Raw genomic sequence first — 22,189 nt, 5'->3', positions numbered from 1 at the left:
CGCTGAGGCCATGCATCCTACTACTGGTACCCACCCCACTACAGCCCCACACCCCGCTGAGGCCATGCATCCTGCTCCCACTACAGCCCCGCGCCCAGCTGTGGTTATGCATCTTGCTACTGGCACCCACCCCACTATAGCCCCGCACCCAGCTGAGGCCATGCATCCTACTACTGGTACCCACCCCACTACAGCTCCGCACCCCACTGATACCATGCATCCTACTACTGGTACCCACCCCACTACAGCCCCGCACCCCGCTGATACCATGCATCCTACTACTGGTACCCACCCCACTACAGCCCCGCACCCCACTGAGGCCATGCATCCTGCTCCCACTACAGCCCCGCACCCCGCTGAGGCCATGCATCCTGCTACTGGTACCCACCCCACTACAGCCCTGCGCCCAGCTGTGGATATGCATCCTACTACTGCAACCCACCCCACTAGAGCCCCGCACCCCGCTGAGGCCATGCATCCTGCTCCCGCTACAGCCCCGCACCCTGCTGAGGCCATGCATCCTGCTACTGGTACCCACCCCACTACAGCCCTGCGCCCAGCTGTGGATATGCATCCTGCTACCACAACCCACCCCGCTACAGCCCCGCGCCCTGCTGAGGCCATGCATCCTGCTACCACAACCCACCGCGCTACAGCCCCGCTGTGACTATGCATCCTGCTACTGCAACCCACCCCACTACAGCCCCGTGCCCAGCTGTGGTTATGCATCGTACTACCGCAACCCACCCCACTACAGCCCTGCCCAGCTATGGCCATGCATCCTGCTACCACGGCGCACCCCACTACAGCCCCGCGCCCAGCTGTGGTTATGCATCCTGCTACTGCAACCCACCCCACTACAGCCCCGCACCCCGCAGATACCATACATCCTACTACTGGTACCCACCCCACTACAGCCCCGCACCCCACTGAGGCCATGCATCCTGCTCCCACTACAGCCCCGCACCCCGCTGAGGCTATGCATCCTGCTACCACAACCCACCCCACTACAGCCCCGCGCCCTGCTGTGGATATGCATCCTGCTACCACAACCCACCCCACTACAGCCCCGCGCCCTGCTGAGGCTATGCATCCTGCTACCACAACCCACCCCACTACAGCCCTGCGCCCAGCTGTGGCCATGCATCCTGCTACTGCAACCCACCCCACTAGAGCCCCGCGCCCTGCTGAGGCCATGCATCCTGCTCCCGCTACAGCCCCGCACCCCGCTGAGGCCATGCATCCTACTACTGGTACCCACCCCACTACAGCCCCGCGCCCTGCTGTGGATATGCATCCTGCTACCACAACCCACCCCACTACAGCCCCGCGCCCTGCTGAGGCTATGCATCCTGCTACCACAACCCACCCCACTACAGCCCTGCGCCCAGCTGTGGATATGCATCCTACTACCGCAACCCACCTCACTGCAGCCCTGCGCCCAGCTGTGGCCATGCATCCTGCTACTGCAACCCACCCCACTAGAGCCCCGCACTGCACTGAGACCATGCATCCTGCTCCCGCTACAGCCCCGCACCCCGCTGAGGCCATGCATCCTGCTCCCGCTACAGCCCCGCACCCCGCTGAGGCCATGCATCCTGCTACTGGTACCCACCCCACTACAGCCCCGCGCCCTGCTGTGGATATGCATCCTGCTACTGGTACCCACCCCACTACAGCCCTGCGCCCAGCTGTGGATATGCATCCTACTACTGCAACCCACCCCACTAGAGCCCCGCACCCCGCTGAGGCCATGCATCCTGCTCCCGCTACAGCCCCGCACCCTGCTGAGGCCATGCATCCTGCTACTGGTACCCACCCCACTACAGCCCTGCGCCCAGCTGTGGATATGCATCCTACTACTGCAACCCACCCCACTAGAGCCCCGCACCCCGCTGAGGCCATGCATCCTGCTCCCGCTACAGCCCCGCACCCCGCTGAGGCCATGCATCCTACTACTGGTACCCACCCCACTACAGCCCCGCGCCCAGCTGTGGATATGCATCCTGCTACCACAACCCACCCCGCTACAGCCCCGCGCCCTGCTGAGGCCATGCATCCTGCTACCACAACCCACCCCGCTACAGCCCCGCTGTGACTATGCATCCTGCTACTGCAACCCACCCCACTACAGCCCTGCCCAGCTATGGCCATGCATCCTGCTACCACGGCGCACCCCACTACAGCCCCGCGCCCAGCTATGGTTATGCATCCTGCTACCACAACCCACCCCGCTACAGCCCCGCGCCCAGCTATGGCCATGCATCCTGCTACCACGGCGCACCCCACTACAGCCCCGCGCCCAGCTATGGTTATGCATCCTGCTACTGCAACCCACCCCACTACAGCCCCGCGCCCAGCTATGGCCATGCATCCTGCTACCACAGCGCACCCCACTACAGCCCCGCGCCCAGCTGTGGTTATGCATCCTGCTACTGCAACCCACCCCACTACAGCCCCGCACCCCGCAGATACCATACATCCTACTACTGGTACCCACCCCACTACAGCCCCGCACCCCACTGAGGCCATGCATCCTGCTCCCACTACAGCCCCGCACCCCGCTGAGGCTATGCATCCTACTACCGCAACCCACCTCACTGCAGCCCTGCGCCCAGCTGTGGCCATGCATCCTGCTACTGCAACCCACCCCACTAGAGCCCGCACCCCGCTGAGGCCATGCATCCTGCTCCCGCTACAGCCCCGCACCCCGCTGAGGCCATGCATCCTGCTACTGGTACCCACCCCACTACAGCCCCGCGCCCTGCTGTGGATATGCATCCTGCTACCACAACCCACCCCGCCAAAAACCCCGCGCCCTGCTGAGGCCATGCATCCTGCTACCACAACCCACCCCGCTACAGCCCCGCTGTGACTATGCATCCTGCTACTGCAACCCACCCCACTACAGCCCTGCCCAGCTATGGCCATGCATCCTGCTACCACGGCGCACCCCACTACAGCCCCGCGCCCAGCTATGGTTATGCATCCTGCTACTGCAACCCACCCCACTACAGCCCCGCGCCCAGCTATGGCCATGCATCCTGCTACCACAGCGCACCCCACTACAGCCCCGCGCCCAGCTATGGTTATGCATCCTGCTACTGCAACCCACCCCACTACAGCCCCGCGCCCAGCTATGGCCATGCATCCTGCTACCACAGCGCACCCCACTACAGCCCCGCTGTGTCTATTCATCCTGCTACCACCATGCGCCCCGCTGCAGCCATATCAGAGCGCTATCAGAACACCTCCCGAATTACTCTTCTCTCTCATTTGCAGCAAGAGTTTCCCAAAAAGTTCCCCTTTTCTGAATTTGTCCCCAAGATCTACTGTCAGATCAAAGAGTTTATCTACGCCTGCCTGAAGTTCTCTGAAGACTTACATCTCAGGTAAGACGTGACATACTGACATAGGGATGCATCCTGGTCTGAAGAGCTTGCAGTCTGTACTGTGAGACCTGAGGTGCCGCAGCAAGTCAGGACCTCTGCTCTACTTATCTATGTGCCACCATTATACTTGTACATAGGGGAGGGGATGCCCAGGCCTCTAATCTTCACTTGACCTCAGATAAGATGTGAGAAGGTCACTGACCTCTGACCTCTTCCTGTGATTTTGGCACTTAGGAGCCTCCATCTCTCACCTCAGGAGATAACAACGCTTTTTCCTGCTGCTGACAGTTTAAAGTGAACAACTATTACCAGGATTGTGAGATCTCCTCTATCTTGTGCCCAGTTCTGGCTTTGCCCTGTGCATTATCCTCACACTGCTGTGCTCTATATAGTGCACAATCTAATCTCCATTCTGCTCTACCAGGTGCCCACTACAGAGCAGCCCTAGAACAGCTCCTACAATCCTGAAATATAAATCCATATATATCACAGTCCTGCTGCTACTAACTACATACTCAAAGATATGATTACTGAACACTGGCTGCAGAGAGCACAGCTGTGTGAGGACATGTCCCCAATACATTTAGAGAAGCTACAATCCTGGAATATATATCCATTTTTCACAGTCCTGCTGTTACTAACAACATGCAAGTCGTGGTCTTCTACAGTAAGATGTGAGGTGTCCCGGATAGGAGCATAGCTTACAGCTGCATGTACCTTGTCTTTTCAGCTCTACGGAAGTGGACGACATGATCCGAAAATCTACAAACCTCCTGCTGACCCGCACACTCAGCAACTGCCTGCAGAACATCATCAAGAGGAAGAACGTGGGTCTCACCGAGGTAAGAGCGGGTCATCCCAATGTGTACCCTGCGCATGGGTGCAATCATGGTCCCCTCTGTGTTACACCCTGCGCATGGGTGCAGCCATGGTCCCCTCTGTGTTACACCCTGCGCATGGGTGCAGCCATGGTCTCCTCTGTGTTACACCCTGCAGACATGGGTGCAGCCCTGGTCCCCTCTATGTTACACTCTGCAGACATCGGTGCAGCCATGGTCCCCTCTGTGTTACACCCTGCGCATGGGTGCAGCCATGGTCTCCTCTGTGTTACACCCTGCAGACATGGGTGGCAGCCATGGTCCCCTCTGTGTTACACTCTGCAGACATCGGTGCAGCCATGGTCCCCTCTGTATTACACCCTGCAGACATGGGTGGCAGCCATGGTTTCCTCTGTGTTACACCCTGCAGACATGGGTGCAATCATGGTCTCCTCTGTGTTACACCCTGCGCATGGGTGCAGCCATGGTCTCCTCTGTGTTACACCCTGCGCATGGGTGCAGCCATGGTCCCCTCTGTGTTACACCCTGCAGACATTGGGGGCAGCCATGGTCTCCTCCGTGTTACACCCTGCAGACATGGGTGGCAGCCATGGTTTCCTCTGTGTTACACCCTGCAGACATTGGGGGCAGCCATGGTCCCCTCTGTGTTACACCCTGCAGACATTGGTGGCAGCCATGGTCCCCTCTGTGTTACACCCTGCAGACATGGGTGCAGCCATGGTCCCCTCTGTGTTACACCCTGCAGACATGGGTGGCAGCCATGGTCTCCTCTGTGTTACACCCTGCAGACATCGGTAGCAGCCATGGTCCCCTCTGTCTTACACCCTGCAGACATCAGTGGCAGCCATGTTCCCCTCTGTGTTACCCCCTGCAATCAGTCTAGGTCTCCTCCACATCCAGCAGGCGACGTGTGGGGTCCGCAGGTGCGTCAGCTGTTTGTTCTGCCCCCGGTCTGCCATAGAGGAGCACATACTGCATGAACGCTCGGCGTGAGGCGTGAAATGCGCTGGGTACACAGTCTGGGGCCTGTTATCTCTGCCGCATAGTTGGTGACGCTCCTGTGCCCCTGAAACGGAACAACACCACGGGGAGGAGGCAGCTCACATCCTGCGCCTGATTACACAGGTTTATAGCCTCACACTGTTCTTTGGAGAGACCTCTACTCCATTCACATCCCAAGCTGCATCCTCACCTACATCTAATCCTTCAGAGTCATCAGTGAGCATGCTACACTGTGCTACATTGTGGGACATGATGTGTGTTTTGGATGTGACTAGGGAGTAGGCCTGATCAGCAATCTTGATATCTTTATACCAGTTACTGGTCCATAGGGCCGAGAAGACCACCCCAACCCCCCCCCCCCCCCCGTTCCTCTGTATCCCCCCTCCTGTATTTACCCCCCATTATACTCCATGAAAGCTGCGCTCCTGTGAGCAGACAGAGGTTTCACTATATGATAAGCAATCTACTAAAGGAAGGTCTCCCTTCTACACACCAGGCCGACATGACACAACACTGACCGCCACTAAGGGTCATATAGGAAGCACATTCATCGCCCCAGGATAATGGCCGTCTCTGTCCTCCTACAGCTTGTCCAGATCATCATCAACACCAGTCACCTGGAGATCTCCTGCAAGTACCTGGAGGAATTCATCACCAACATCACCAATGTCCTCCCCGACACCGTCCACACCACCAAGTTATACGGCTTGACCACATTCAAGGTGAGGAGCGGGCACTGTCTGTAGTATCCTGGTAGTGGTGGATAGGAGCGGATGCTGTCTGTAGTATCCTGGTAGTGGTGGATAGGATTGCTGTCTGTAGTATCCTGGTAGCGGGAAGGATCGGGCGCTGTCTGTAGTATCCTAGTAGCGGGGGCTTTCTGTAGTATCCCGGTTGCGGTCAGGAGCTGCGCTGCCTTGTAGTATCCCGGTTGTGGGCAGGAGCGGGTACTGTCTGTAGTTTCTCTGTTGCACGCCGGAGCGGGCACTGTCTGTAGTTTCCTGGTAGCGGGCAGGAGGGGGCGCTGTCTGTAGTTTCCTGGTAGGGGGCGATCTCTGTAGTATCCCAGTAGCAGGCAGGAGCGGACGCTGTCTGTAGTATCCTGGTAGGGGGCGATCTCTGTAGTATCCTGGTAGCAGACAGGAGCGGACGCCGTCTGTAGTATCCTGGTAGCAGACAGGAGCGGACGCCGTCTGTAGTATCCTGGTAGCAGGTAGGAGCGGACGCTGTCTGTAGTATCCTGGTAGCAGGCAGGAGTGGACGCGGTCTGTAGTATCCTGGTAGCAGGCAGGAGTGGACGCTGTCTGTAGTATCCCGGTAGCAGGCAGGAGCGGGCGCTGTCTGTAGTATCCTGGTAGCAGGCAGGAGTGGACGCGGTCTGTAGTATCCTGGTAGCAGGCAGGAGTGGACGCGGTCTGTAGTATCCTGGTAGCAGGTAGGAGCGGACGCTGTCTGTAGTATCGTGGTAGCAGGCAGGAGCGGACGCTGTCTGTAGTATCCCAGTAGCAGGCAGGGGCGGGCGCTGTCTGTAGTATCCTGGTAGCAGGCAGGAGTGGACGCTGTCTGTAGTATCCTGGTAGCAGGCAGGAGCGGACGCTGTCTGTAGTATCCCAGTAGCAGGCAGGAGCGGGCGCTGTCTGTAGTATCCCGGTAGCAGGCAGGTGCGGGCGCTGTCTGTAGTATCCCGGTAGCAGGCAGGGGCGGACGCTGTCTGTAGTATCCCGGTAGCAGGCAGGAGCGGGCGCTGTCTGTAGTATCCTGGTAGCAGGCAGGAGCGGACGCTGTCTGTAGTATCCCAGTAGCAGGCAGGAGCGGGCGCTGTCTGTAGTATCCCGGTAGCAGGCAGGTGCGGGCGCTGTCTGTAGTATCCCGGTAGCAGGCAGGGGCGGACGCTGTCTGTAGTATCCCGGTAGCAGGCAGGAGCGGGCGCTGTCTGTAGTATCCTGGTATCCCTCTAGAGGGGGGGGTAGAAGCCGGCAGTGTATTGTACAATGTGTACAGGGTATATATGGATGCCCGTCTGGTCTCTTCAGCCTCTTGTGTGCCCCCTGCAGGATGCCCGGCAGGCTGCGGAGGAGGAGATCTACACCAACCTGAACCAGAAGATTGACCAGTTCCTGCAGCTGGCCGACTATGACTGGATGGCGGCGGAGTGTGCGGAGCAGGCCAGCGACTTCCTCATGGACCTGGTGGCCTTCCTCAACAGCACCTTTGCCGTGTTCACGCACCTTCCCGTAAGTAGCGCTGAGGGGCTATCCCTGTACATAGCGGGGGGGGGGGGGGGGCAGCTATTCATGAGACCCCCTAGATACACACATTATATTCTACCATAGGGGCTGAATACTACTCTGTATGGGGAGGGCTATGCCCCCGCATCCTCCTATAGAGGTGACTCTGAGGTCAGGACGTTCTGGATCCTGAGAAAGGAAGTTCCTCCACATTCAGCTGTAGCTTTTTCGGCTGTGTAGTATCGGGGGTGTATATATGGAGGGATAGCTGTGGTCGGCTGTGTAGTATCGGGGGTGTATATATGGAGGGATAGCTGTGGTCGGCTGTGTAGTATCGGGGGTGTATATATGGGGGGGATAGCTGTGGTCGGCTGTGTAGTATCGGGGGTGTATATATGGGGGGGATAGCTGTGGTCGGCTGTGTAGTATCAGGGGTGTATATATGGGGGGATAGCTGTGGTCGGCTGTGTAGTATCGGGGGTGTATATATGGGGGGATAGCTGTGGTCGGCTGTGTAGTATTGGGGGTGTATATATGGAGGGATAGCTGTGGTCGGCTGTGTAGTATCGGGGGTGTATATATGGGGGGATAGCTGTGGTGGGCTGTGTAGTATCGGGGGTGTATATATGGGGGGATAGCTGTGGTGGGCTGTGTAGTATCGGGGGTGTATATATGGGGGGATAGCTGTGGTCGGCTGTGTAGTATCGGGGGTGTATATATGGGGGGATAGCTGTGTAGTATCGGGGCTGTATATATGGGGGGATAGCTGTGGTGGGCTGTGTAGTATCGGGGCTGTATATATGGGGGGATAGCTGTGGTGGGCTGTGTAGTATCGGGGGATGTATATATGGGGGGATAGCTGTGGTGGGCTGTGTAGTATTGGGGGTGTATATATGGGGGGATAGCTGTGGTCGGCTGTGTAGTATCGGGGGTGTATATATGGAGGGATAGCTGTGGTCGGCTGTGTAGTATCGGGGGTGTATATATGGGGGGATAGCTGTGGTCGGCTGTGTAGTATCGGGGGTGTATATATGGGGGGGATAGCTGTGGTCGGCTGTGTAGTATCGGGGGTGTATATATGGGGGGATAGCTGTGGTGGGCTGTGTAGTATCGGGGGTGTATATATGGAGGGATAGCTGTGTAGTATCGGGGCTGTATATATGGGGGGATAGCTGTGGTGGGCTGTGTAGTATCGGGGGTGTATATATGGAGGGATAGCTGTGGTCGGCTGTGTAGTATCGGGGGTGTATATATGGGGGGATAGCTGTGGTGGGCTGTGTAGTATCGGGGGTGTATATATGGAGGGATAGCTGTGTAGTATCGGGGGTGTATATATGGGGGGATAGCTGTGGTGGGCTGTGTAGTATCGGGGGTGTATATATGGAGGGATAGCTGTGTAGTATCGGGGGTGTATATATGGAGGGATAGCTGTGTAGTATCGGGGGTGTATATATGGGGGGATAGCTGTGGTGGGCTGTGTAGTATCGGGGGTGTATATATGGGGGGATAGCTGTGGTCGGCTGTGTAGTATCGGGGGTGTATATATGGGGGGATAGCTGTGGTCGGCTGTGTAGTATCGGGGGTGTATATATGGGGGGATAGCTGTGTAGTATCGGGGCTGTATATATGGGGGGATAGCTGTGGTGTGCTGTGTAGTATCGGGGCTGTATATATGGGGGGATAGCTGTGGTTGGCTGTGTAGTATCGGGGGTGTATATATGGGGGGATAGCTGTGGTTGGCTGTGTAGTATCGGTGGTTGTATATATGGAGGGATAGCTGTGGTCGGCTGTGTAGTATCGGGGGTGTATATATGGGGGGATAGCTGTGGTCGGCTGTGTAGTATCAGGGTTGTATATATGGAGGGATAGCTGTGGTCGGCTGTGTAGTATCGGGGGTGTATATATGGAGGGATAGCTGTGGTCGGCTGTGTAGTATCGGGGGTGTATATATGGGGGGATAGCTGTGGTTGGCTGTGTAGTATCGGGGGTGTATATATGGAGGGATAGCTGTGGTCGGCTGTGTAGTATCGGGGGTGTATATATGGGGGGGATAGCTGTGGTTGGCTGTGTAGTATCGGGGGTGTATATATGGGGGGATAGCTGTGGTCGGCTGTGTAGTATCGGGGGTGTATATATGGGGGGATAGCTGTGGTGGGCTGTGTAGTATCGGTGGTTGTATATATGGAGGGATAGCTGTGGTGGGCTGTGTAGTATCGGGGGTGTATATATGGGGGGATAGCTGTGGTCGGCTGTGTAGTATCGGGGGTGTATATATGGGGGGATAGCTGTGGTCGGCTGTGTAGTATCGGGGGTGTATATATGGGGGGATAGCTGTGGTCGGCTGTGTAGTATCGGGGGTGTATATATGGGGGGATAGCTGTGTAGTATCGGGGGTGTATATATGGAGGGATAGCTGTGGTCGGCTGTGTAGTATCGGGGGTGTATATATGGGGGGATAGCTGTGGTCGGCTGTGTAGTATCGGGGGTGTATATATGGAGGGATAGCTGTGGTCGGCTGTGTAGGATCGGGGGTGTATATATGGGAGGGATAGCTGTGGTCGGCTGTGTAGTATCAGGGGTGTATATATGGGGGGATAGCTGTGGTCGGCTGTGTAGTATCGGGGGTGTATATATGGAGGGATAGCTGTGGTCGGCTGTGTAGTATCGGGGGTGTATATATGGGGGGATAGCTGTGTAGTATCGGGGGTGTATATATGGGGGGATAGCTGTGGTCGGCTGTGTAGTATCGGGGGTGTATATATGGGGGGATAGCTGTGGTGGGCTGTGTAGTATCGGGGGTGTATATATGGGGGGATAGCTGTGGTGGGCTGTGTAGTATCGGGGGTGTATATATGGGGGGATAGCTGTGGTCGGCTGTGTAGTATCGGGGGTGTATATATGGGGGGATAGCTGCGGTCGGCTGTGTAGTATCAGGGGTGTATATATGGGGGGATAGCTGTGGTGGGCTGTGTAGTATCGGGGGTGTATAAATGGGGGGATAGCTGTGGTGGGCTGTGTAGTATCAGGGGTGTATATATGGGGGGATAGCTGTGGTGGGCTTTGTAGTATCGGGGGTGTATAAATGGGGGGATAGCTGTGGTGGGCTGTGTAGTATCGGGGGTGTATATATGGAGGGATAGCTGTGGTCGGCTGTGTAGTATCGGGGGTGTATATATGGGGGGATAGCTGTGGTGGGCTGTGTAGTATCGGGGGTGTATATATGGGGGGATAGCTGTGGTGGGCTGTGTAGTATCGGGGGTGTATATATGGGGGGATAGCTGTGGTCGGCTGTGTAGTATCGGGGGTGTATATATGGGGGGATAGCTGTGGTCGGCTGTGTAGTATCGGGGGTGTATATATGGGGGGATAGCTGTGTAGTATCGGGGGTGTATATATGGGGGGATAGCTGTGGTGGGCTGTGTAGTATCGGGGGTGTATATATGGGGGGATAGCTGTGGTGGGCTGTGTAGTATCGGGGGTGTATATATGGGGGGATAGCTGTAGTCGGCTGTGTAGTATCGGGGGTGTATATATGGGGGGATAGCTGTGGTGGGCTGTGTAGTATCGGGGGTGTATATATGGGGGGATAGCTGTAGTCGGCTGTGTAGTATCGGGGGTGTATATATGGGGGGATAGCTGTGGTGGGCTGTGTAGTATCGGGGGTGTATATATGGGGGGATAGCTGTGGTGGGCTGTGTAGTATCGGGGGTGTATATATGGGGGGATAGCTGTGGTCGGCTGTGTAGTATCGGGGGTGTATATATGGGGGGATAGCTGTGTAGTATCGGGGGTGTATATATGGGGGGATAGCTGTGGTGGGCTGTGTAGTATCGGGGGTGTATATATGGGGGGATAGCTGTGGTCGGCTGTGTAGTATCGGGGGTGTATATATGGGGGGATAGCTGTGGTCGGCTGTGTAGTATCAGGGGTGTATATATGGAGGGATAGCTGCGGTCGGCTGTGTAGTATCGGGGGTGTATATATGGAGGGATAGCTGTGGTCGGCTGTGTAGTATCGGGGGTGTATATATGGGGGGATAGCTGTGTAGTATCGGGGGTGTATATATGGGGGGATAGCTGTGGTCGGCTGTGTAGTATCGGGGGTGTATATATGGGGGGATAGCTGTGGTCGGCTGTGTAGTATCGGGGGTGTATATATGGAGGGATAGCTGTGGTCGGCTGTGTAGTATCGGGGGTGTATATATGGGGGGATAGCTGTGGTGGGCTGTGTAGTATCGGGGGTGTATAAATGGGGGGATAGCTGTGGTGGGCTGTGTAGTATCAGGGGTGTATATATGGGGGGATAGCTGTGGTGGGCTGTGTAGTATCGGGGGTGTATAAATGGGGGGATAGCTGTAGTCGGCTGTGTAGTATCGGGGCTGTATATATGGGGGGATAGCTGTGGTGGGCTGTGTAGTATCGGGGGTGTATATATGGAGGGATAGCTGTGGTCGGCTGTGTAGTATCGGGGGTGTATATATGGGGGGATAGCTGTGGTGGGCTGTGTAGTATCGGGGGTGTATATATGGGGGGATAGCTGTGGTGGGCTGTGTAGTATCGGGGGTGTATATATGGGGGGATAGCTGTGGTCGGCTGTGTAGTATCGGGGGTGTATATATGGGGGGATAGCTGTGTAGTATCGGGGGTGTATATATGGGGGGATAGCTGTGGTGGGCTGTGTAGTATCGGGGGTGTATATATGGGGGGATAGCTGTGGTGGGCTGTGTAGTATCGGGGGTGTATAAATGGGGGGATAGCTGTAGTCGGCTGTGTAGTATCAGGGGTGTATATATGGGGGGATAGCTGTGGTTGGCTGTGTAGTATCGGGGGTGTATATATGGGGGGATAGCTGTGGTGGGCTGTGTAGTATCGGGGGTGTATATATGGGGGGATAGCTGTGGTGGGCTGTGTAGTATCAGGGGTGTATATATGGGGGGATAGCTGTGGTGGGCTGTGTAGTATCGGGGGTGTATAAATGGGGGGATAGCTGTGGTGGGCTGTGTAGTATCGGGGTGTATATATGGAGGGATAGCTGTGGTCGGCTGTGTAGTATCGGGGGTGTATATATGGGGGGATAGCTGTGGTGGGCTGTGTAGTATCGGGGGTGTATATATGGAGGGATAGCTGTGGTCGGCTGTGTAGTATCGGGGGTGTATATATGGAGGGATAGCTGTGGTGGGCTGTGTAGTATCGGGGGTGTATATATGGAGGGATAGCTGTGGTCGGCTGTGTAGTATCGGGGGTGTATATATGGGGGGATAGCTGTGGTGGGCTGTGTAGTATCGGGGGTGTATATATGGGGGGATAGCTGTGTAGTATCGGGGGTGTATATATGGGGGGATAGCTGTGGTCGGCTGTGTAGTATCGGGGGTGTATATATGGGGGGATAGCTGTGGTGGGCTGTGTAGTATCGGGGGTGTATATATGGAGGGATAGCTGTGGTCGGCTGTGTAGTATCGGGGGTGTATATATGGAGGGATAGCTGTGGTGGGCTGTGTAGTATCGGGGGTGTATATATGGAGGGATAGCTGTGGTCGGCTGTGTAGTATCGGGGGTGTATATATGGGGGGATAGCTGTGGTCGGCTGTGTAGTATCGGGGGTGTATATATGGGGGGATAGCTGTGTAGTATCGGGGGTGTATATATGGGGGGATAGCTGTGGTGGGCTGTGTAGTATCGGGGGTGTATATATGGGGGGATAGCTGTGGTGGGCTGTGTAGTATCGGGGGTGTATAAATGGGGGGATAGCTGTAGTCGGCTGTGTAGTATCAGGGGTGTATATATGGGGGGATAGCTGTGGTCGGTATAATTCGGGGGTGTATATATGGGGGGATAGCTGTGGTCGGTATAATTCGGGGGTGTATATATGGGGGGATAGCTGTGGTGGGCTGTGTAGTATCGGGGGTGTATATATGGGGGGATAGCTGTGGTCGGTATAATTCGGGGGTGTATATATGGGGGGATAGCTGTGGTCGGCTGTGTAGTATCGGGGGTGTATATATGGGGGGGATAGCTGTGGTCGACGTTCTTACTCCCTCTTTGCCCTCGGTGACCTCTGCCCTCTTGCCATAGGCTCCCAGTGACTGTCACTCCATGATGCCGGTGAGTATACAGGGTGTATACAGGGTGCGGAGTGATCTGCATGACGAGTGCCATCTAATACATACGTGTGTCATGTGGAGGCTGCATGGTGTGGGCCGCACTATTAATCACATCCTGGACTGGTCTCACAGGCGCGATGGTCTGCAGCAGTCCAGCTGTTACTGAATGGACATAAACTAAGATTTGCCTTCCAGGTGCAGTGCACCCTGCGAGGTAGCTTGTGCTCGGCCAGGATCACTTACCTGCGAGGTAGCTTGTGCTCGGCCAGGATCACTTACCTGCGAGGTAGCTTGTGCTCGGCCAGGATCACTTACCTGTGAGGTAGCTTGTGCTCGGCCAGGATCACTTACCTGCGAGGTAGCTTGTGCTCGGCCAGGATCACTTACCTGTGAGGTAGCTTGTGCTCGGCCAGGATCACTTACCTGCAGGTAGCTTGTGCTCGGCCAGGATCACTTACCTGTGAGGTAGCTTGTGCTCGGCCAGGATCACTTACCTGCAGGTAGCTTGTGCTCGGCCAGGATCACTTACCTGTGAGGTAGCTTGTGCTCGGCCAGGATCACTTACCTGCAGGTAGCTTGTGCTCGGCCAGGATCACTTACCTGGGAGGTAGCTAGTGCTTGGCCACCCGTCTCTTGATGATTGACCACAAGTTCTCAGTGGGATAAGATCTGGGGAGTTTCCAGGCCATGGACCCAGAATCTCTGTGTTCTGTTCCCGGGCCATGGACCCAGAATCTCTGTGTTCTGTTCCCGGGCCATGGACCCAGAATCTCTGTGTTCTGTTCCCGGGCCATGGACCCAGAATCTCTGTGTTCTGTTCCCGGGCCATGGACCCAGAATCTCTGTGTTCTGTTCCCGGGCCATGGACCCAGAATCTCTGTGTTCTGTTCCCGGGCCATGGACCCAGAATCTCTGTGTTCTGTTCCCTGCACCATTTAGTTCTCCCCTTTATGGCCGGTGCTCCATCATGCTGGAGGAGGCTCTGCTCATCACCATCTGCTCCTGGAGGGTTGGGAGAAGCGGCTCCTGGAGGACATTCTGCTCCATTCTTTATTCATGGAGGTGTTTTTAGGAGATTCCCTTGGCTGAGGAGCCGCCCCCCCCCCACATGAATGGCTGCAGGAGCTTTACAGGTGCAGGCGACAGGACTGGTGCACTCACACCTGCTGCTGCCATTCCTCTCTCCTTGAATTCCTTGGTGATGCGATAGATTGGTGCCTGAGGTGCAATCTTTCTCGCTGCAATACTCTTCCGTTAGGCCAGTTTTGTGCAGTGCAATGATGACTGCACGTGTTTCTTTAGAGATAACCAGGGTTAACAGAAGAGAAACAATGATGCCAAGCACCAGCCTCCTTGTACAGTGTCCAGGGGTGTGATTCTTACTTAATCCTGACAGATTGTCCCCAACCCTGTCCCCATCAGCCCCCGCACCTGTGTTACTGGAGACATCACTGACACCATGGCTGCTGCTCCGCCTAAGGCGCCTGCAATGAAGCTGAAATGTGTTTTGGGGGAAAAAGTTCATTTTCTAGGCAAATATTGACTTTGCAATGAATTGCTGATAAGCTGATCACTCGTTATAACATTCTGGAGAATATGCAAATTACCATTATAACACCTCATGCAGGAGACTTTGTAACAATTAACATTTGTATCATTCTCAAAACTTCTGGCCATGACTGTAGGGCTGGATCACTTACCTTGGAGGCGACTTGTCCTAGGCCTGGATCACTTACCTTGGAGGCGACTTGTCCTAGGCCTGGATCACTTACCTTGGAGGCGACTTGTCCTAGGCCTGGATCACTTACCTTGGAGGCGACTTGTCCTAGGCCTGGATCACTTACCTTGGAGGCGACTTGTCCTAGGCCTGGATCACTTACCTTGGAGGCGACTTGTCCTAGGCCTGGATCACTTACCTTGGAGGCGACTTGTCCTAGGCCTGGATCACTTACCTTGGAGGCGACTTGTCCTAGGCCTGGATCACTTACCTTGGAGGCGACTTGTCCTAGGCCTGGATCACTTACCTTGGAGGCGACTTGTCCTAGGCCTGGATCACTTACCTTGGAGGCGACTTGTCCTAGGCCTGGATCACTTACCTGGAAGGCAGATTGTCATAGGCCTGGATCACTTACCTTGGAGGCGACTTGTCCTAGGCCTGGATCACTTACCTGGAAGGCGGCTTGTCCTAGGCCTGGATCACTTACCTGGGAGGACAGAGAAGCCCCCTACTAGGGCTGTGCAGCCTATGTGGTAATGTCCGCCCCAGCAACGCTCTGCAGCAGGATTGCACTTACTGTATAGTAATTATTAGGTACGAGTGCACATAATAACCTGGTGCTGCGGAGGGGTAGAGGACGGCTCTGAACTCCGGTGTGTAATTAAAGGCTGTGGGCGCAGGGGTCCGGTGATGTGGGCGGCCGCCATCCAGTAATGATGTATTATAATGATTGTGGAGGGCTCTCTGGGTGTAATGAGGAGTGGTACAGGAAGCAATCAGGACCCGCTGCTCTCTACAGCGCTCTGCAAATGGTGAAGGGATGAGGGAATTCAGTCCTGCACTTTCATACTCTTCATAAAGGTGAAGTTACTTGGATGGATAAAAATTTTGTAGAACCCCCGATGAGGAGAGCCCCCCCGACATGTGATGTGCAGGATCCCCCCGATGTCAGGAGGAGAGCCCCCGACATGTGATGTGCAGGATCCCCCGATGTCAGGAGGAGAGCGCCCCCGACATGTGATGTGCAGGATCCCCCGATGTCAGGAGGAGAGCGCCCCCGACATGTGATGTGCAGGATCCCCCGATGTCAGGAGAAGAGCGCCCCGACATGTGATGTGCAGGATCCCCCGATGTCAGGAGGAGAGCCCCCCGACATGTGATGTGCAGGATCCCCCGATGTCAGGAGGAGAGCGCCCCGACATGTGATGTGCAGGATCCCCCGATGTCAGGAGGAGAGCCCCCGACATGTGATGTGCAGGATCCCCCGATGTCAGGAGGAGAGCCCCCCGACATGTGATGTGCAGGATCCCCCGATGTCAGGAGAAGAGCCCCCGACATGTGATGTGCAGGATCCCCCGATGTCAGGAGGAGAGCACCCCCGACATGTGATGTGCAGGATCCCCCGATGTCAGGAGGAGAGCCCCCCCGACATGTGATGTGCAGGATCCCCCGATGTCAGGAGGAGAGCACCCCCGACATGTGATGTGCAGGATCCCCCGATGTCAGGAGGAGAGCCCCCCCGACATGTGATGTGCAGGATCCCCCGATGTCAGGAGGAGAGCCCCCGACATGTGATGTGCAGGATCCCCCGATGTCAGGAGGAGAGCCCCCCCGACATGTGATGTGCAGGATCCCCCGATGTCAGGAGGAGAGCCCCCGACATGTGATGTGCAGGATCCCCCGATGTCAGGAGGAGAGCCCCCGACATGTGATGTGCAGGATCCCCCCGATGTCAGGAGGAGAGCGCCCCCGACATGTGATGTGCAGGATCCCCCGATGTCAGGAGGAGAGCCCCCCGACATGTGATGTGCAGGATCCCCCGATGTCAGGAGGAGAGCGCCCCCGACATGTGATGTGCAGGATCCCCCGATGTCAGGAGGAGAGCCCCCCGACATGTGATGTGCAGGATCCCCCGATGTCAGGAGGAGAGCGCCCCCGACATGTGATGTGCAGGATCCCCCGATGTCAGGAGGAGAGCCCCCGACATGTGATGTGCAGGATCCCCCGATGTCAGGAGGAGAGCGCCCCCGACATGTGATGTGCAGGATCCCCCGATGTCAGGAGGAGAGCCCCCCCGACATGTGATGTGCAGGATCCCCCGATGTCAGGAGGAGAGCCCCCCGACATGTGATGTGCAGGATCCCCCGATGTCAGGAGGAGAGCGCCCCCGACATGTGATGTGCAGGATCCCCCGATGTCAGGAGGAGAGCCCCCCCGACATGTGATGTGCAGGATCCCCCGATGTCAGGAGGAGAGCCCCCCGACATGTGATGTGCAGGATCCCCCGATGTCAGGAGGAGAGCCCCCGACATGTGATGTGCAGGATCCCCCGATGTCAGGAGGAGAGCCCCCCGACATGTGATGTGCAGGATCCCCCGATGTCAGGAGGAGAGCCCCCCCGACATGTGATGTGCAGGATCCCCCGATGTCAGGAGGAGAGCGCCCCCGACATGTGATGTGCATAATCCCCCCGATGTCAGGAGGAGAGCCCCCCGACATGTGATGTGCAGGATCCCCCGATGTCAGGAGGAGAGCCCCCCGACATGTGATGTGCAGGATCCCCCGATGTCAGGAGGAGAGCCCCCCGACATGTGATGTGCAGGATCCCCCCGATGTCAGGAGGAGAGCGCCCCCGACATGTGATGTGCAGGATCCCCCGATGTCAGGAGGAGAGCGCCCCCGACATGTGATGTGCAGGATCCCCCGATGTCAGGAGGAGAGCCCCCGACATGTGATGTGCAGGATCCCCCGATGTCAGGAGGAGAGCCCCCGACATGTGATGTGCAGGATCCCCCGATGTCAGGAGGAGAGCGCCCCCGACATGTGATGTGCAGGATCCCCCGATGTCAGGAGGAGAGCCCCCGACATGTGATGTGCAGGATCCCCCGATGTCAGGAGGAGAGCCCCCGACATGTGATGTGCAGGATCCCCCGATGTCAGGAGGAGAGCCCCCGACATGTGATGTGCAGGATCCCCCGATGTCAGGAGGAGAGCCCCCGACATGTGATGTGCAGGATCCCCCGATGTCAGGAGGAGAGCCCCCCCGACATGTGATGTGCAGGATCCCCCGATGTCAGGAGGAGAGCCCCCGACATGTGATGTGCAGGATCCCCCGATGTCAGGAGGAGAGCCCCCCGACATGTGATGTGCAGGATCCCCCGATGTCAGGAGGAGAGCCCCCGACATGTGATGTGCAGGATCCCCCGATGTCAGGAGGAGAGCCCCCGACATGTGATGTGCAGGATCCCCCCGATGTCAGGAGGAGAGCACCCCGACATGTGATGTGCAGGATCCCCCGATGTCAGGAGGAGAGCGCCCCCGACATGTGATGTGCAGGATCCCCTCGATGTCAGGAGGAGAGCACCCCGACATGTGATGTGCAGGATCCCCCCGATGTCAGGAGGAGAGCACCCCGACATGTGATGTGCAGGATCCCCCGATGTCAGGAGGAGAGCCCCCGACATGTGATGTTTAGGATCCCCCGATGTCAGGAGGAGAGCGCCCCCGACATGTGATGTGCAGGATCCCCCCGATGTCAGGAGGAGAGCCCCCGACATGTGATGTGCAGGATCCCCCGATGTCAGGAGGAGAGCGCCCCCGACATGTGATGTGCAGGATCCCCCCGATGTCAGGAGGAGAGCCCCCGACACGTGATGTGCAGGATCCCCCGATGTCAGGAGGAGAGCCCCCGACATGTGATGTGCAGGATCCCCCGATGTCAGGAGGAGAGCCCCCCGACATGTGATGTGCAGGATCCCCCGATGTCAGGAGGAGAGCCCCCCCGACATGTGATGTGCAGGATCCCCCGATGTCAGGAGGAGAGCCCCCCGACATGTGATCTGCAGGATCTTCTGATGTCAGGAGGAGAGAGCCCCCGACATGTGATGTGCAGGATCCCCCGATGTCAGGAGGAGAGCGCCCCCGACATGTGATGTGCAGGATCCCCCCGATGTCAGGAGGAGAGCCCCCCCGACATGTGCTGTGCAGGATCCCCCGATGTCAGGAGGAGAGCGCCCCCGACATGTGATGTGCAGGATCCCCCGATGTCAGGAGGAGAGCGCCCCCGACATGTGATGTGCAGGATCCCCCGATGTCAGGAGGAGAGCGCCCCGACATGTGATGTGCAGGATCCCCCCGATGTCAGGAGGAGAGCCCCCCGACATGTGATGTGCAGGATCCCCCGATGTCAGGAGGAGAGCGCCCCCGACATGTGATGTGCAGGATCCCCCGATGTCAGGAGGAGAGCCCCCCGACATGTGATGTGCAGGATCCCCCGATGTCAGGAGGAGAGCCCCCGACATGTGATGTGCAGGATCCCCCCGATGTCAGGAGGAGAGCGCCCCCGACATGTGATGTGCAGGATCCCCCGATGTCAGGAGGAGAGCGCCCCCGACATGTGATGTGCAGGATCCCCCGATGTCAGGAGGAGAGAGCCCCCGACATGTGATGTGCAGGATCCCCCCGATGTCAGGAGGAGAGCGCCCCCGACATGTGATGTGCAGGATCCCCCCGATGTCAGGAGGAGAGCGCCCCCGACATGTGATGTGCAGGATCCCCCGATGTCAGGAGGAGAGCGCCCCCGACATGTGATGTGCAGGATCCCCCGATGTCAGGAGGAGAGCCCCCCGACATGTGATGTGCAGGATCCCCCCGATGTCAGGAGGAGAGCCCCCCGACATGTGATGTGCAGGATCCCCCGATGTCAGGAGGAGAGCGCCCCCGACATGTGATGTGCAGGATAGGCAGGACCCTTCAGATATCAGGTGACACTGACTGTTGGGCGCGACTTGTATTACCCACTGTTATTATTTTGTGGCTATCCCCCATGTGGTGTGATAACATATCCTCTCGTATACAGGAGGTTATATCATGCCCGGATACTTCCAGACCCCACCTGGTTAATTACAGGATGAAATGATTCCACGTTTCGCATTGCCGCATCTACAAGATGGAAAATTGGGGTAATTAGCAGTGACGCTCGTGGCCAGAGTCCTAATGATCTGTATCCGAGTTTCCTGGAATCTCGAGTAACGAATCCATCGGTCTAAGGAGTCCTACGATCTGTGACCATTGAGAGGATGATGGGAATGATCATCCCTCCTTGTGGTAGATGTAGGTTATAGGTTTGGGTGGTGCCCAACATTTCTTAAACTCTTCCAGATACCTGAAAACGTGGCCTAAACCTCCCACCAAGAAGTAGAATGGTGGGAGGGTAGCAGCCCCATGCAAATGGATGAAGCTCAGCTCCCCGTCAGATCCCACACAACACAAAAAGATTTGACAGATCCTACATGACAGATCCTGGACTGGATCATCGGAGGTAATCTGTGTGTAGTAATAGAGGGTGTGTGTGCACCTTTAGGTGCCCCCTCCGGTTCCCCCCTGCGATGAGCCGTCCTGCAGCGCAGATTAATGGCTGTTTATTCCATCTGTCAGGCAGTAAAGTGGAGTTTAATGATCTCTGTGATAGGAGACTTGTTCTGCACAAAGCTGCCTTTCACCTCCGCCATTATGTCTAATTGATGACATATTTCTTCCCCCTAAACACCGGACGCTACCGGTACACAGGAGCGCACACTGCACCCAGTACGCTCTGCTAGGCCGCCCCCCGCCGCTATCTGTAGCATGCAATGTACAGCACACGTGTTACACGCCTAAAATACATCACAAATTATACTAAAATATCCCCTACAATCCAGATTATTCCGTGGATCTAACAATACACGCCACAAACTCGTGAGCAGATAGTGTGGTGCCAGGTGCTAATCAGAAATTCATGGACAGACGCTCCTCCTCACAAGAGGTTACCTAGTACTGGGATCAAACACCAAAACGCCAAGAAATATACAAAAACATATTGTAGGAAGCAACTTCTTAAAGATTATGGGGCTAATTTACTAAGGGTCCGCGGCCGCATTTCCGTTGGGTTTTTCCATCATTTTTGCGGATCACACCGCTGGGACAGGGATTTAGAAGGGGATTGTGTTGCACGCCATCGGATTGTGGCGCAGCTGCATCGGCTTTCATGCGACAGAAATCAGGGGGCGTGCTGTCGGATAATCCGACTGATTTGGACAAACTGCGAGATTTAACTTTAAAGTTGTGTCGCAAGCCAAGCACTTACATGCATCGGGAAGAAGATGAACTCCGGCGGACCTGAGAGGGGAGCGACACATGCAGGATATCGGATATTCCTCAGTCTCATAGGCCCCTCCTCCTTATCAGAGCTGCTTCTCTCTCTCAGGTCCCACCTCCTTATCAGAGCTCCTCCCATCACACTCTGGTCCTTCCTCCTTATTGGAACTCCTTCCCTAGGTCTATCAGGTCCATCATATTTCGAGATCTTCAGAGCCCTCCTTATCAGAGCCCCTCCCCCTTGTCAGAGGTTCTCCCATCAATCTCCCAGACAGTTCCTCAGTCTCATAGGCCCCTCCTCCTTATCAGAGCTCCTCCCATCACACTGGTCCTTCCTCCTTATTAGAACTCCTTCCCTAGGTATATCAGGCCCCTCCTCCTTATCTCTGGGACTCTTCCAGTGTCTCTGTAACAACCTGTTGATGACTCTCTGTAACGCTCTAAGCTCAGGGTCCACTTTCGTCTGAGAACGTCCTGCTGAAGCCTCACAATGGTGACATACTGTTGATCTATAAGGTTAGGTGCTATCTTGATCTCATTGAACTGCATGATAAGGAGGACTGTCTAAGTACCGTTGCTTGTTTAACCAGAAAATCTATTGGGTGATTCACGGTCAAACAGTTTTTGCTCTTAAACAACAAAGTGTGCAAAAAGTAATGAAACATTGGACCTGAAGGGCACAGGGTTAGAGGTCAGGTGAAGTTCACGTGTAAAGGTTACCGTGCATTTTAGGTTCATGATCATATTTCACCCACAAGCCAAATATCTCTAACTTG

General features: G+C 56.1%; 1 protein-coding gene across 2 annotated transcripts in view; it reads left to right on the top strand.

Moving 5' to 3' along the window:
- The window catches only part of EXOC6B (exocyst complex component 6B), a 171,068-nt gene that overhangs the window by 95,953 nt on the left and 52,926 nt on the right, over positions 1-22,189 (top strand). The window contains exons 15-19 of one of the 2 annotated variants that reach the window (XM_072126392.1): positions 3,283-3,392; positions 4,123-4,234; positions 5,821-5,955; positions 7,288-7,467; positions 13,533-13,562. In XM_072126392.1, the coding sequence (XP_071982493.1) occupies positions 3,283-3,392; positions 4,123-4,234; positions 5,821-5,955; positions 7,288-7,467; positions 13,533-13,562 (567 nt within the window). The remainder of the gene's footprint in view (positions 1-3,282; positions 3,393-4,122; positions 4,235-5,820; positions 5,956-7,287; positions 7,468-13,532; positions 13,563-22,189) is intronic. The other variant, XM_072126393.1, reaches the window with a different exon arrangement.

Source organism: Engystomops pustulosus, chromosome 1, assembly GCF_040894005.1.
Source record: "Engystomops pustulosus chromosome 1, aEngPut4.maternal, whole genome shotgun sequence".
Lineage (NCBI taxonomy): Eukaryota > Metazoa > Chordata > Amphibia > Anura > Leptodactylidae > Engystomops > Engystomops pustulosus.
This window is presented reverse-complemented; position numbering and strand designations above follow the sequence as displayed.